This window comes from Ascaphus truei, chromosome 2 (genome assembly GCF_040206685.1).
Source record: "Ascaphus truei isolate aAscTru1 chromosome 2, aAscTru1.hap1, whole genome shotgun sequence".
NCBI lineage: Eukaryota > Metazoa > Chordata > Amphibia > Anura > Ascaphidae > Ascaphus > Ascaphus truei.
The window spans coordinates 477,029,714-477,045,963 of record NC_134484.1 but is presented as its reverse complement, the minus strand read 5'-3'; the positions used below and the strand labels follow the sequence as shown (position 1 = coordinate 477,045,963).

At 48.3% G+C, this 16,250-nt stretch overlaps 1 protein-coding gene across 2 annotated transcripts in view; it reads left to right on the top strand.

The window, feature by feature from the left end:
• The window catches only part of LOC142488006 (uncharacterized), a 63,284-nt gene that overhangs the window by 26,005 nt on the left and 21,029 nt on the right, over positions 1-16,250 (top strand). Inside the window, exon 6 of one of the 2 annotated variants that reach the window (XM_075588313.1) lies at positions 2,069-4,255. The exons of the other annotated variant lie outside the window; for it this stretch is intronic. Coding sequence (XP_075444428.1) covers positions 2,069-3,582 — 1,514 coding nt within the window. The 3' untranslated portion in view covers positions 3,583-4,255. Of the gene's footprint in view, positions 1-2,068; positions 4,256-16,250 lie in introns of those variants that run through there. 2 annotated transcript variants of the gene reach the window in all.

The window sequence follows — 16,250 nt, the reverse complement described above, 5'->3', positions numbered from 1 at the left end:
GAGAGCTACAATAGGGCTCCTTTTTTCCTTCACCCTGTAAGGTTTTCTGTCCTAAGTGATATTACCCCAAGCACCGAGTCTATTTCCCATATCTTCCTTTTGCATTTTACCTGATTCTGAGATCGACATCAGACGGGTTCGGGTCGGAAGCTTTCTTTACCAGAAATGTGAGGGGGGTATATGTTTTATTTCGTGGCCTGATATTCCTCCTCAGAGCCTGGGTTTTGGTAAAGTAGCGAAATGACTTAATGGTCTTTTCTGGATGTCGTAGACATACCTGGATTTTATTATTTTCAATATCAAGACTCTGTTGTTATCTGGAACCAGCTTTCCCAGAATTCAGCAATCCAGCCCCATGCGTGTAGATCTTAATCAAGCAGAGGAGCTTGTCCGCTGCCATTTTTCTTCCATGAGGCTGAAAAAACTGTGCAGCAGCTTTTCCTGTGTTCTGCCTGCATTATTTCAGATAAAAGATGTAGTTCTGCACACCTATATAATGCAAATAAACAGCCGTATAATACTTTCGTTTAGTACCGGTGCACCTGGTTCAGGGAAAAACCTATCTGTCTGAAATAGTGAAATAACCCCGTCCTGTTGTAAATTCTAGGGTTTTTTTTGGTTTGTCTTTTTTAAACCTTTGACCCTTGTTGGTGCCGATAACCATATTGGTGGATGCAAATTTTTTTTTAACATTGTTCAGAAATTATTCAAATGCTTATTATTGGCCTCAAAAAGCACACATCTTAGATTAATCCCTTTTCTCCAGATTTAACCCCAAATGATCCCTGTAATTGCTCACTCATTGTAGAGAAGATTGTGCCATACTGTATATACTAAGCAGTCTTGTACCATGAGAAACCTTGCAGTGCTAGAATTCACCTTCCAGCCCCTTCATGTAAATCTCCTGTATGGTGTCTTCCAGCTCCGCATACACAGGTGTGTGTACTGCACCGACACACTTTATTCGAGCAAATACCCGGTATGTACCTGGCAGATACCTGGAATGCGCCGCTCCTCACCTCTGACAAGCCCCGTTGCATTTGCCTTCCCAGCCTGGGTTCATGCCTGGCTGATGGGCGGCTGATCTGTTAAATGATAATGATTAGGATTTAATAGGCTGCAATGCTTCGCGTGTCTACCAGATGGCATAAATTCATGAATTGTAATGCAGTATATATATATATATACTGTGCAGTATTGCAGCCAGCAGGAATAAAATGCTTCAATCCCTGCCTGGAAAATAACTCAATGCACTCGGGCAGAAAACAGTCACAAACCTCAATACACCCGGGTATACCCGAATTCGTGGGACTAGCCGAGCTCGAATAAAGTGTGTCGCCAGTGTATGTATGTATTTTTTTTGCATAGCCTCACCAATGTATCTTGTACTTGTACAATGTATGAGTACTTTACAGAATTAGCAAGACAATACAGGGAGTTAATATACAAAGTTTCAAAAGTGCATTAAACTGGAGGTTAAACAATGAGGACTAAAGAATCCCTGACCTACAGAGATTACAATCTGAATGGAATAAAGGGAGATTCCCTGTACTGTATTGTTTCTGCTGTAAAGCGCTGAGTTCACTGTGGCATTATATAAAGACATACATGGGCAATTCCCTGTATGATTTAGTTTATATTATTATTTTTGTTTTTTTTAAATGGTTATTTTATTGTGTAGTTGATATTAACGCACTAGGAAGATAAGGCACTCCTGGTCTAACTTTACATCTCATGGACATTTTCAATATTAATAATCATTTGAAAGATAGTACATGTACCCTTAAAAAATGAATGCAGTAATGAATACAAGTTATATATGTATCAAAATTATTTCACTGTGGAAGCTGCTATAAATAAATTTCATGTCTTCAGGGACCACCACCAAATTAGGGGCCACTGGATGTCCATGAGCCACAATTTTAAAACCCTGGTAAAGAGAAAGTTAACAAAATAAAGTATTGGTAAAGTACATTCTTCAGTATTTTGGATTTATAATTTGCTTTCAGTAATTTGATTTACAGATAGAACAAAATATTTTCAGTGTTTTTTTGTTTACTTCTGTTAGAGAATGGCCTGAATGAGGAACAGAACTTGAGCTCTGATACATCCAGAAGCTGTCTGACTCCTCGCAGCCCAGAAGTGCCAAAAAACAATGATTTCTGCCACATTTTGGACATGTACACGGAACCAGTGCCACATCAGGGTGAATTTACAGACCTTGTAAAGTACACAGCGGAAACAGACTCTAAATATGGGTCCAGCAAAAGAAATGAGAGAGATTTAAGAAAAAGCCGCAGTGCTCAGCCTTTTCTCTGTTGCCAGTGTGGCAAAAGCTTCTCACTGGACAGGGACCTGCTCACACACATTTGTGTCCCCGCTAGAAAGCAAACCTTTACATGTACAGATGGTGGGAGCAGTTTCTCACTGAAGGGGAAACTTCTTTCACAGCAGATGATTCAGCCAGCAGTGACTCCTTTTACTTGTACAGTGTGTGGGAAACAGTTAAGTACTAAGTGGACCCTTCTCAATCACCAGAGGATTCATACAGGGGAGAAACCATTCACATGTACAGAGTGTAGTAAAAGCTTTACTCGGAAGGGGGGCCTCGTCAAACATGAGCGGATTCATGCAGGGGAGAAACCATTCACATGTACAGAGTGTAATAAAAGCTTTTCTCAGAAGGAGGGCCTCCTCCAACATGTGTTGATTCATACAGGGGAGAAACCATTCACATGTACAGAGTGTGGGAAAAAATTCACTGCTAAGGGTACCCTCTGCAGGCACCAGAGGATTCATACAGGAGAGAAACCATTCACATGTACATACTGTGAGAAACAATTTGGTATGAAGAGCAGCCTCGTCAGTCACCAGAGGATTATTCATTTAGGAGAGAAACCCTTCACATGTACAGAGTGTGGGAAACAATTCAGTACTAAGAGACACCTCCTCGTGCACCAGAGGTCTCATACAGGGGAGAAACCATTCACATGTGCAGAGTGTAGGAAACAATTCCGTACTAAGACCCAACTCCTCGTGCACCAGAGAATTCATACAGGAGAAAAACCGTTCACATGTACAGAGTGTGGGAAACAATTCAGTACTAAGAACCACCTCCTTATGCACCAGAGGCTTCATACAGGGGAGAAACAAGTCACATGTACAGAATGTGGGAAACGATTCTGTGCTCAGAGCAGCCTCCTCACGCACCAGAGGATTCATACAGGAGAGAAACCATTCAAATGTACAGAGTGTAGTAAAAGCTTTTTTCAGAAGGAGGCCCTCCTCCAACATGTGTTGAGTCATACAGGGGAGAAACCATTCACATGTACAGAGTGTGGGAAAAAATTCTGTAAAAAGAGCAGCCTCCTCAGGCACCAGAGGTTTCATACAGGAGAGAAGCCATTCACATGTACAGAGTGTAGTAAAAGCTTTTCTTGGAAGGAGGGCCTCCTGCGACATGTGTTGAGTCATACAGGGGAGAAACCATTCACATGTACAGCGTGTGAGAAACAATTTTGTAGAAAGGGCAGCCTTCTCTCACACCAGAGGTTTCATACAGGTGAGAAACCATTCACCTGAAAAGATTGTGGGGAAAGCTTTTCTCAAAAGACCCACCTCCTCACACACCACAGGATTCATACACTGGAGAAACCATGTGCATGTACATAGTGTGGGGAAAGCTCCATACACGAGTGGATTAATACATGAGATAAAACATTTGATTGTTCAGAGGAGGATTGGGCAATATACCAGTAGCATAGTAATACTGCAGTAATAAAAATGGGCGGTAATTCAATACTTTCCATTCCTTATTACCATGGCATTCCTATCTGCGGCTGCAGAGTGGGGTTGGGTCTGGCAGAGAGGCGTGGGGATGGGGGCTGTGTCAGAGAGGACAGAGTGGGGGTCTGGTAGAGACTGGAGTGGGAGCGGGTCTGGAAGCTCCATGACTTTCATATGCTGTAGCTGTAAGGAATCCTCCTGCTGGTAATCTCACACCTCCCCCCCCCCCCTTAATAACCACTTTCCCTCTGCCATGCTTCTTAACCCCCCCCCTCTTCCACCATTACTCAATTCTTCCTCTCCTTCCCCGCATCTCTCACCCATGCCTCTTGACCCCCCTCTTTCCCCATGCTCATTACCCCACACCTCCCCATGCCCTATTAGGGTACAAGAGAAGGGGGTGGGGTGCAATTGTAAATAGTGCAGAAAAGGCCTTAGTTTGGGTGTAGTTTTAGTGTAACATTTTTATTAAACAATGTTTCATTCTTAAAATATTCTAAAATGTATTTGCTTTTTCACATTTTATTAAAAATGAAATGCGTTTGTATAAGAAATGTTTTGCAATAAATTACCTTAAATATTTTGACGACTTGATTTTTTGTTTTCTATTGGATGTTAATATCTTGATGAATATTGTTATCACGAAAAATTACTTAATATTGTTGTATTGTATGTCTTTATATAGCGCCATTAATGTACATAGCGCTTCACAGCAGTAATATTGTACATGTGACAATCATATAAATCAGCGGTGCGCAAACTGGGGGGCGCAAGACTAGGGGGGGGCACGGGCGGTCAGGGCCACCAACAGGAGGATTTAGGGTAGACACGGGCGTTCAGGGTCTCCAACAGGGGGGGAAGGCAGACCGCACGACATACCCTCGACAAAACTGGTTAGTACAGGGCGACAGGTGCTTGCTGGGGGAATAATAAATAAATAAATCCCCCCACCTGGAATGGTCTCTATCTGTGCTGCACAATGAGCAGGCGCCTTTTCCTGCATGGAGCCGGCATGGAGCGAGTAAGGTAAGTAATGCTCCATGCCTCCCTTAGCTCCGATTTATCTCCCGCTCCCCCAGTCTGATTTCGCCCCCCCTGGTCTGATTTGCCCCCCCCCCCCCCCACTGTCCGGTTTCACGCCCCCCTGCCGATTTTGCCCCCGGGTCCAGTTTCGTGCCCCCCTGCTTCGATTTTGCCCCCCCCCTCTCCGATTGGTCACCCCTTGTGTCCGATCCGTGTGTGTGTGTGTGTATGAATACAGACACCAACCCACAGTCAGTCATAGTCACCCACCCTAGTATCAGTCACCCACCCACGCACCCAAGTGTCAGTAAGTCACCCACCCCGTCCCCCTCTCTCTGTCACCCTCTCTGTTTCTCTCTCTCCCTCACCCACACACTCTCTGTCTCACACTCTGGATATCTTAATTACCCTATATATCTTAACTGCCCTATACCTATGTTTGCAACTAAGAAAGATTAGTTTTGTTATCCCAGTTTCCAAAGTGTGCCTTTTTCCTGTAATTTGTGTAACATATTTGGGTACGTCCTTTATGTGAATAAATGCAATTTATGTTATCTCTTTGCTTTTCTCAATGATCCCTAAGGGCGGGGCTAGGTGGCGAGTAGATTTTTTGGTTGGTTTGTCAAGCACTGCTTATTTGTACTGTAATTTTTGTATCTGTATTACCCTGTACTGTTGTGTGTGTGTGTGCGACGTGTGTTGTGTCACCGACTGAGTTTCCCCCACCGGCCCTCACTGAGCCTACTGGCTGCGGAACCCCCACGTGCCATACCACGAGCCCCTCCATAACCAACCTCCCCCAACCACCGGTCCCTAACCGAGCAGGCAACCAAACCGTTTCCCGCCCCCCTGTCCTACATTCCCAGAATTCTACCCTGTCCCGCACGCGCACTATATTACAGGCTTAATACTGGTAGGTGTGTGGAATCGCCTTCCTGGCGGCTGTGGACCATCTCCTCACCTTACTGGCCCTTCCGCGATGGACACCCAGGACGCGCATTCGTTCTCTGTGACGCACGGTCTGATCCTGCACCTGCGGCCCCGTCCAGCCTCCCCGCTGACGTGCGGTCCAAGCCCCACTCCCGCTCTAATGATCGACAAACGGTGTGGGAGTGACGCGCGTTCCAAGCTCCTCCCCCATTCTAATGACGGACGGAACCGGCATGGGAGTGACGCACGTTCCAGGCTCAGCCCTCGCTCTAATGACGGACAGAACTGGCGTGGGAGTGACGTGCGGTCTAGGCTCCGCCCCCTGACATCGTTGCGCGCAGGTCGGCCCATCTCCACTTCTGATCAGGCTGCATCATAGGGCACACCTGTGTGCACCAGCAGCCTATTGGATTCTTACTTCCGGGTTCCGCCCTGGCTTGCTATTGGAAGGTCCTCCTATTTATACCTTCCTGTTGCATTCTACCTTTGCTGAGCATAGTCTCGTTTGATGCCGTGCCTTGCTGCATTTTAGTTTCCTGAGACCTTGCCTGCCTGTTAACTTCTTGTTGCCTGAACCCTGCTGGTGTCTTGGACTCCCCTTCTCTCCACTCCTGATCTGGCTTGCATGACCATTCCTCAGTCTCCAGTCCTGACCTTGGCTAATACTCCGACGATCCGATATCTCCTATCCTGAACCTGGCTACGTACCCCGATGATCCGCTAATCTCCAATCCTGAACCTGGCTAAGCACCCCAACGATCCGCAACTCTCCTCCTGAACCTGGCAAGTACCCCATAACTCGCATCTCCAATCCTGACTTGGCTTGCACGACTACTCTACATCCTAGGTGCATTACAGTAGGTAGGAGTGTGGATAACACTGGGGACAGCAAGCCAAAGAGCAAATTACAATTACATCAGGCAGGAGGGGCCCGAGAAATTTCATGGATGAATAGAGAGGCTTGGCCTAAAAAGTTTGCTCACCCCTGATATAAATAACAAATAACTCAAAGAGAAGAAGTGCTTTAGCCATAAAAGTAACATTTAGGTAAAGGAGTCCCTGCTCCGAAGAGCTTACAATCTAATTGGTTGGTAAGAAGAACGTACAGAGACAGTAGGACGGCGTTCTGGTAAGTGTGTCTGCAATGGGCCAAGGTTTATGAATGAGGTAAACAAATAAGTGATTTAGTGCACAGCTAATAATTAGTGATATACAGTAAGTCAAGTGCAATGCACAGTGATTTTGTAATCAAAAAAAGGTTCGACCTTAGTTGTGGGAAGATCACATAAAATGCGTCTGCAGCCCTTCTTGGGGGTGTCCCCAAGTATTTTTTCATTTGACACCATTGTATTGCAGTTCTGTAATGAGCTAGTCACTGCACCTTTAATTCCTTGAGTAGCAATTTGACACCATGAACTCTAATTGAAGATTAGTGGGTGTATATATATGTGAAACCCCCCCCCCATCTGCATACTGTCCCTGAAGAAGTAACCACGAGTTACGAAACGCATTGGAGGGTGTCATTGCTCACTTCCCAGTACCCTCTTGTTGGTGCTAACACTCTATGCAAGTGTTCCCCCCGTTTCCCGCAAGATTCGGCGCAGTAATCTCCTTTCCAAGAGGCGGCGTGTATCCTTCACTACACCGCACGTAGTGAGTCCCTGCAGGCGGTTCGTAGGAGAGTGCGACCAGACTGTGACGTCACTATCGGGCGCTCCGTAGAGGAGAAGCGGCACGTGACCAACGTGCTTGCATGCGGATACCAGTGGAGGCTGCTACACGCCGATGCGGATCGTTGCTCCAGGATCATCTGGGAGTAAAGACCGAGACCTGCCCCGTCTTGAGTGAGAGGGAGACGGCATCTGCAACCACCAGCTTGCCATCAGATGACTACTAATCCCCTGCACCCTGCGATCGAGTGAGGAGTGCTGTTCGTAGCTATCTACTGGTGTGGTATACCCAATTACCAACTGCTTATTTTTCACTATATTGATGTACGCAGAACTTACATTCTTTTATGAGTAAATTGGAATTTTAAATTTTACTTCACTATGTGCGTTGTGCGCCTTGTTTTTCTGTCTTTTATGAATGAGGTGTAAATGTTATGGTGGGAAGTTGTTTTGTAATTATCCAACCTTAGTTCAGAGTATTGGAAACAATTCAGTACAAAGTGTAACTTCCTGACACACCAGGGAATTCACACAGGGGGGAAACCATATGCTTGTTCAGAAACATTTCAGTAATAGGGGAGACTGCCTGTCACACCTGTGGCGAAAATGGGGGGTAATCAGCGCATTAATTAAGGCAGTGGGCTTGGCTGGTTACCCCTATTTCGTATTGGGGATGAAGGGGTTAATATTATATGCTGTTCCCCTTTTAAGACTGCTAATTTAGGAACGGAGTGAGCCAGCACCCTGATTTTTGGGGTGCAGCCTCAGTGTAACCCCCCAAGAACACACATATTAAAAATATAACCTTGTCATAAAGGAAACATATATTTTTGATGAAGTGCCTTTCTGTTGCAGTTTTAAAATGTACAGGCAGGATGCTATTGTTTCTGCCTGCCTTTGTAATGCATTAAGGAACAAATGTTATGCATATATGAATCCCCGGTTGGGAGATGCCGATGCGTCTAGGGGATGAAAGACATCAGATTCTTGAAGTGTCACAATCAGGATGTTTCTGAGTAGCAGGTCCTGTTACTCATCCTGGATATTTCACACCTTGGGACCAAACTCCAGACATTGCGTCCCCAGAAATGAGTGGCCCCTTTTTACTTAGCAGTGCTACCAAGCTGCTTACTGAGCATGCTCAGAGTTACCTGAGCTGGCTGTAGGATTTGCCCATGTGACATGGCAGGTTCTGATAGGAGGAAGATAATTCCTTGCCAATGGGATGAGGCTAATGTAACACTTCACAGGCCCTTGTCCTTAAAAAGGCCTGTAACCCTCATTCCTGTGTTGTTGTTGCTGTGTTGCTGTTGTTGCTACCTGATTTCTTGAAGCGGATAAGACCTAAGTACAGCGGCTACGATTCCAGAACGCAAGGGGTTAAAAACATTGCAACAAGGAAACTTGCCCTGCTTCAGGATTTCGTTAGCCCTGGGGATCCAGATCCAATCCCAGAGAACCAGAAAAGACTTTGCACATTCACAGAAGGATTGGACTGGCTATTTATTTGGCAATTTGCAAATGGACTACATTTTAAAGGACAATCTTCTGGTGCTTGGCACCTTTCTGGACATTATCCTCTGTTTCTCTACCCGTAAGTGTAATTATTAAGTTTATTCTGCAGTTGTCGTGTGTTTGCCTACCAAGGGAATAAATCTCAGTTTATTTTGCTCAACCTGTTCTGCTCAATCAGGATCCACGAAATATAAATGTGTTATTAAGCGCGTCTCCCGTCACAGGCGTTTAAAACTGGTGGCAGCTGGTGAGATACTGATTGAGCCTATATTGCAGTGTTCTGTAATATAGTGAGGACCTTGTAGATTGCAAGCTCCTCAGACAAGTGGCAACTTACACACACTTCCAAAGAAGCACGAGATAATTCACTGGTCTCTGGACCCATAACCCAGTGGCACCATGAGTCCACGCTCAGGAAGATTTTGTACCTGGAACCGGGCGCAGATAGTGGAGAGATGTGTGGGGTACGGGTTCACGACAGACGGTCGTTCCAAGAGTCAGCTGGAGGAGGATTTAGAAGAATATGAGGGCAGGATACCCCCGCCAGCAGACAGTACTCCGGGGCTGCAAGGACAGCGGGAGGATGTCAGTGACCGCCTGGAAGAGGGTGGCGTGGTGCCAGGAGGTGCAGATGGATCAGTCGCTGCGGCGACCGGACTTGCTACCTCTGAACTCATTGCACTCCTCACCGCCTTGGGAGAAGGGCTTAGCTATGAACAGCGACTCCAGCTCCTGTCGACAGCACTTGGAAAGCCCCCTCCCTCCCACCTTGTCTGCGGGGAACAGGACGTTCCCAGAGTAACTGCTATGGACGCAGCAGAGCCAGCAAATGAATATGTAACCAGCAGAGCCTTGGTGAGCAACGCAGCAGTCCCCAGAGAGGCAGCCATTCCGGCTAGGGGGGACCAGTCTGCACCTCAGCGGACTCCCAAACATACAGTGGGCAGCGACACGCCCTATACTGGGGAGTTCAAGCTTGAGAGATGATGCTATCATTGCCACAAGGTGGGCCACATCCGGCCACATTGCCCGGACCGTGAGCGGTCTGGGGGACCCCATCAGGGGCAACGTTCACAAGCTGCAGGGCCAGTAACCCAGATTGGGCTGGCCCACACAGAGGAACAGAGCACAGCCATGGAGCCACAACCAAGAGGGATGTCCCAGGCAGATGCTGCTTTTGTCACCTCAGAGCCAGCAGCAGTGAACATAGGATGTCCAAGTGCATCAGTCGAGATGCAGCCTGCTGATGTCCTGAGCCGGCACCCACGGAGGGTTACCTTTGGTGACCAGCAAGCAGGGAGCCTGCCAGATTTGTGTGCTGCTGTTATTCTGGTGCAGCCAGAAGATTTGCTCCCGGGCACCGGGGTGCAAAGAACCATGCCTGATGGAGGGCTGCAGTCCTTACAGGGTGCCCAGATCATTTTGGATGGGGGTGCCAATCATGACATGAGGGAGGTGGGGGTTTTGTCCAGGGAAACTGCGGAGGTGCGCCTTAGCAATAACCTGGAGCCTGTGATCTGTGTGGTTGCTGCGGAATTGCCTGCTATTGCGGCGATTCCTAAGAGCCTGTCATCAGGAATCACAGCAGAATCAACCTCTGTCCCCCTGCATTTGGGACCAACGGTTCCAGTGGCCTCTGCGGAGACCAGACAGGTAAGCCAGACTACTGAGTCGCGACCAGTGACTGACTTACTGTTCCCTTTACCTGTGACTGTTACCCCTGACTTAGAGACTAAGGGTGGGTGGTTAGAATTAGGGACAGCAGATAGGGATGCGGTGAAAGCTGACCCCAGCTTAGAAGGTATGGGACTGCGGGCGTCCGAGTCCTGAGAAAGCGGGGGGTCAGACCACAGGCTGTGGCACCACGGGCTCTGGAGTAGGGAGCCAGGTTCTACCGGGTTAGCCAGGGACTGGACAGGTAGAAGACGGATAGTGGGACCCAGGGAGGGTAGGCAGCAAGTGTTGCAGGTAGCCTTCCCCAGTCCACCAGTGGGGCATCAGGGGGTCACTCACATGAGAACCCAGCTGTTGCAGCCTTACTTCTGGCCGGAGGCAGCAGGGGCAGTGGCAGACTTTGGCCACCCCTGGGACGCCTGCCAGCCAGAGGGTAAAGCGGGTGATTATGTGCAGATGCTCCTGAACCTGTAACCAGGAATGGGGAACATGTTTCAGGAAGTAGCTCAGGCAGTGCCAGGCCTCTTAGTTAGGATAGGGTTTCCTAGGGGGGTCCTAGTTGAGCTAGGGGTCCTGGGAGGTAGGCAGGCAGGGGCAGAAGCTGGGGCTAGGGTAGAGCAGCCTAGGGTCCTGTTCTCAGACAAGCTGGGCAGGGCACATAGAACAGATCAGCCTGTGCTCCCAGGGGATCTGCATCCTCTGCATAAGAATATCTATGGTGTATCAGCAGAGGTGGCAGACAGTGTAGAGAGGAAGGCAAAGGGGGAGTCAGTCTTCAGCCTTCAGAATGGCCTCTGTGAGTTTGTCAGGGTGCCATTCAGGATGAGGAATGCTCTGGCTACCTCCCACCGCCTTGTCAGGAGGGCACTAGAGAGAGTGCAGAGGTATGTGGGGACATACAGGGAGAGGATAGTTGGCTTCAGGCAGGTCTGGGGTTTGTATCCAGGACAGGTAGCAGCAATGCTAGAGCAGTATAGGGCTCTGTTCACGGACAAACCATGGAGGACACACATCACTGAGCACTCAGTGCTTACAGGGGATCGGAGACCTCTGCATAAGCATGCTTATAGAGTGTCAGCAGAGGTGAAGGGCAGTATAGAGAGGGAGGTGGAGGAGATGCTGGCCCTAGGGGTAATTGTACCATCCCAGAGCCCTTGGGCTTGTCCGGTAGTCCTAGTGCCTAAGAAGGGTGGGACCAACCGGTTCTATGTGGACTACCGGCAGCTCAATGCAGGGACGGTTTCAGATGCCTACCCCATGCCCCGCATGGATGAGTTGCTGGATGAACTCGCGGGGGCAATGTATCTGACCACCAGGGATCTCAGTAAAGGGTAATGGCTGATCCCTTTGACCCAGGAGGCTCGGGAGAAGTCGGCTTTCATCACCCCAAGTGGCCTCCATGAGTTCTTAGTGATGCCATTTGGGATGAAGAATGCACCGGCTACCTTCCAACGCCTGGTCAATCGTTTGCTAGAGGGTATGCAAGGGTTTGCAAGGGCTTATCTGAATGATTTTGCTGTGTTCAGTAATTCCTGGGAATCACACTTACTTCATGTAGCTGCGGTGCTAGCCAGGATTAGGGAGACAGGTCTCGCCTTAAAACCCACCAAGTGCTTAGTAGGGATGGCTGAAGTCTTATACCTAGGGCATAGGGTGGGTGGAGGGCACCTCAAGCCAGAACCAGCTAAGGTAGAGGCAGTAGTGCAGTGGCCCACTCCCAAAACCAAGCAGCAGGTCATGGCGTTTCTAGGCACTGCAGGCTACTATAGGAAGTTTGTTCCCCAGTATAGTGCCATTGCTAAACCCCTGACTGACTTGACCCAGAAGCGACAGTCTGTGCTGGTAGTCTGGTCTCCAGCCTGGGAAAAAGCATTTCAGGCTTTGAAGACTGCACCCATCCTTGCCGCTCCAGATTATTCCAAGAAGTTTCTGGAGCAGACTGATGCCTCAGACGTTGGCATTGGTGCTGTGCTCAGCCAGGTGGGGGAGGAGATCAAGGAACCTCCAATGATGTTTCTGGGCCACAAGCGGCTGCCCAGAGAAGGGGCATATGCCACTATTGAGAAGGAGTGTCTGGCCATAGTATGGGCGCTAAAGAAGCTACAGCCCTCTCTGTATGGCAGACACTTCACTGTTATCACTGACCATAAACCCCTAAGTTGGTTGCAGAGGGTGACGGGAGAGAATGCCAAGCTCTTGAGCTGGAGCCTTGCCTTGCAAGAATGTGACTTCACCATTCAGCACAAGAAAGGCAGTGAGCATGGGAACGCTGATGGCCTCTCCCGGCAGGACAATCCCCAAGACCTAATGACTTCAAAAACCCTCAGGTCAGCCCAACCACCAGAGGAGGTGGCCAGGGCAAACCTTGGGCTTTGAGTGGGGGAGATGTGGCGAAAATGGGGGGTAATCAGCGCATTAATAAAGGCAGTGGGCTCGGCTGGTTACCCCTATTTCGTATTGGGGATGAAGGGGTTAATATTATATGCTGTTCCCCTTTTAAGACTGCTAATTTAGGAACGGAGTGAGCCAGCACCCTGATTTTTGGGGTGCAGCCTCAGTGTAACCCCCCAAGAACACACATATTAAAAATATAACTTTGTCATAAAGGAAACATATATTTTTGATGAAGTGCCTTTCTGTTGCAGTTTTAAAATGTACAGGCAGGATGCTATTGTTTCTGCCTGCCTTTGTAATGCATTAAGGAACAAATGTTATGCATATATGAGTCCCCGGTTGGGAGATGCCGATGCGTCTAGGGGATGAAAGACATCAGATTCTTGAAGTGTCACTTAATCAGGATGTTTCTGAGTAGCAGGTCCTGTTACTCATCCTGGATATTTCACACCCTGGGACCAAACTCCAGACATTGCGTCCCCAGAAATGAGTAGCCCCTTTTTACTTAGCAGTGCTACCAAGCTGCTTACTGAGCATGCTCAGAGTTACCTGAGCTGGCTGTAGGATTTGCCCATGTGACATGGCAGGTTCTGATAGGAAAAAGATAATTCCTTGCCAATGGGATGAGGCTAATGTAACACTTCACAGGCCCTTGTCCTTAAAAAGGCCTGTAACCCTCATTCCTGTGTTGTTGTTGCTGTGTTGCTGTTGTTGCTACCTGATTTCTTGAAGCGGATAAGACCTAAGTACAGCGGCTACGATTCCAGAACGCAAGGGGTTAAAAACATTGCAACAAGGAAACTTGCCCTGCTTCAGGATTTCGTTAGCCCTGGGGATCCAGACCAATCCCAGAGAACCAGAAAAGACTTTGCACATTCACAGAAGGATTGGACTGGCTATTTATTTGGCAATTTGCAAATGGGCTACATTTTAAAGGACAATCTTCTGGTGCTTGGCACCTTTCTGGACATTATCCTCTGTTTCTCTACCCGTAAGTGTAATTACTAAGTTTATTCTGCAGTTGTCGTGTGTTTACCTATCAAGGGAATAAATCTCAGTTTATTTTGCTCAACCTGTTCTGCTCAATCAGGATCCACGAAATATAAATGTGTTATTAAGCGCATCTCCCGTCACAACACCCAAGTATTTACACGGGAGAAACCATGTGCTAGTTCAGTGTGGGAAACAATTCAGAGTTGAGGGTCACCTCTTCAGAAACCAATGAATTCATCCAGGGGAGAGGCCTTTCACATGTACAGAGTATAGGAAAAACTTCTTGGATGAATGGCACCTCCCATTTTATATGAAATGGGCCCCCTTGTTACATCACCAGATTTACACAAGGGAGCACATTTTTAATTGTACAGAATGTGAGAAAATTTCAGTAGTGAGAGGTACCTCAACACACCAGACTGTAATCAATTCCATAAAAGGAAGCCAGTCCTTAGTCACCAGAGCATTTACACAGGGGAGAAACCTTTCACATGTGTAGAGTGGATAAAATGTTTCTCAGTATGGAAAACTTCTCACCCAAGTGTTTACACAGGTAACAAGCATCTTGTGTGTACCGAGTAGGAAAAAAGTATATGTATCCCTATTGGTCCTTTGCTCTGTCAAAAAATAAATTATGTGTAGCCCCGGTCCCCTACGACTCCCAGAGACCCCCTCCTTTGGATAAGCGCGGTTGCGGGTGCCGCCGGAGCCAGCGATGGACCCGCCGGCTGTTTCCAAAGGTGGGGGCCGGAGTAGGGAGCGGTCCGAGCCTTAGGAGGCTCGGCGGTGCACCCGGCTAGCAGGGGCCGCCATTGTGGTTGCGCACGCATGCGCCGGGATCGCGCATGCGCAGGACAAGCCAGGGAGTTGCGGCGGCCATTAGGGAGTTGCGCATGCGCAGGAGAATCGCGCACGCGGCCCCAATATAGGAATAGCCTCCTAGGGACTACAATTCCCAGGAGGCTAAGGGTAGAAGGCACCAGGTGCCTCAGAACGGCCAATAGGGCTGGAGGATTGCCCTGTCAGGGAGATGGCTACATTTCGCGGGGTTTTGAGGAGAGAGTCAGTCAGCGCCAGGAGCATCTAGGGGAAGGAGGTAGGGTGCAGGAGTCAGTGACTCCCTGCACTAGGCCAGCAGCCCCTGAGGCCCCAGATAGCCCTGAGCCACCCAGTAGGGTGAGTTGTGTGAGGGACAGGCCCCAGGTTAGGGATCCTGCCCCTTACTATGTAGAGCCAGTTAGGGACCCAGCGGATGCGGCGCGTTCATCCATAGGTATGGGCTCAGACCTTCGCAGTTGCTGCAGCAGCCATTCGAGTGGGATCGCCGCGGACGGTAGTTCCTGTGTTCAGCCGTCCTCGGATCGTTTGCGAAGCTCCTTGGCAGGCCCGGGCACTGGAGTGCTTGGCAGGTAACCATCAAGTGCACCAACTATATCACCTATTCATACAGGACATAGTGGCTGCGCAGTCACACATATCTATCTCACTTGTATGGTGGGGGAAATATTGTGTGGGGTTACTGGACACGGGGTGGGATCACCCGGTGAAGGGGGTAGCGTCCTGCGAGACGCAGTAGTTAGTGTCTCCTTTAGGGAGGGACACCTGTTGTTCATATGCATAAGTACGTTTGCACTAGTAAAGCCATTGGTTGTTATACATGCTGTGTGTGTATTAATATATATTGTCCTGCGAGGAACCACTCCCCCTCTGGTGGGAGCCATCGCAGGTGGAGGCGCTGCACCGAGTACGAGGTTACTCATATTATACGTGCCCCAGGTTCCCCGTGGCGGAAGCTCAGCCCTCCTGTGAGCCTAACAGGTAAAGCACCACACCTGGTAATATTAGGTTCTCCGCACCTACACTCTATCTGCGATTGGGTGGGGGAATACCCGTTACATATGTAATAGGATATTTTAATTGGACTAAATGTGTACAGTATACAACTTTTCAAACCTCACAAGATTTGTCTTACACCGTCACACCTAAAGATACCCTGTAAAATCCAAAAGTTTGTGTTTTGTAAACCCTTTTTGTTACAATAAAAGTATCATACTACCTACTATGTTATTCTCCTTTTCCCCCTGTATGTGTGGAGGTTGGGGGGAAATACTTTATGAAGTGGAGCCTCCTTATGCACTAAGTCTACATAGGGGAGAATCCTACAGTAGAGGCAACGTTTATTCTAACATTTGCCGTAAACTAGCCGGGTTACATTCTGGGTATGTGCTGGGTATGTGCTGGGTATGTTCTGGGCTAGTTTGAGGC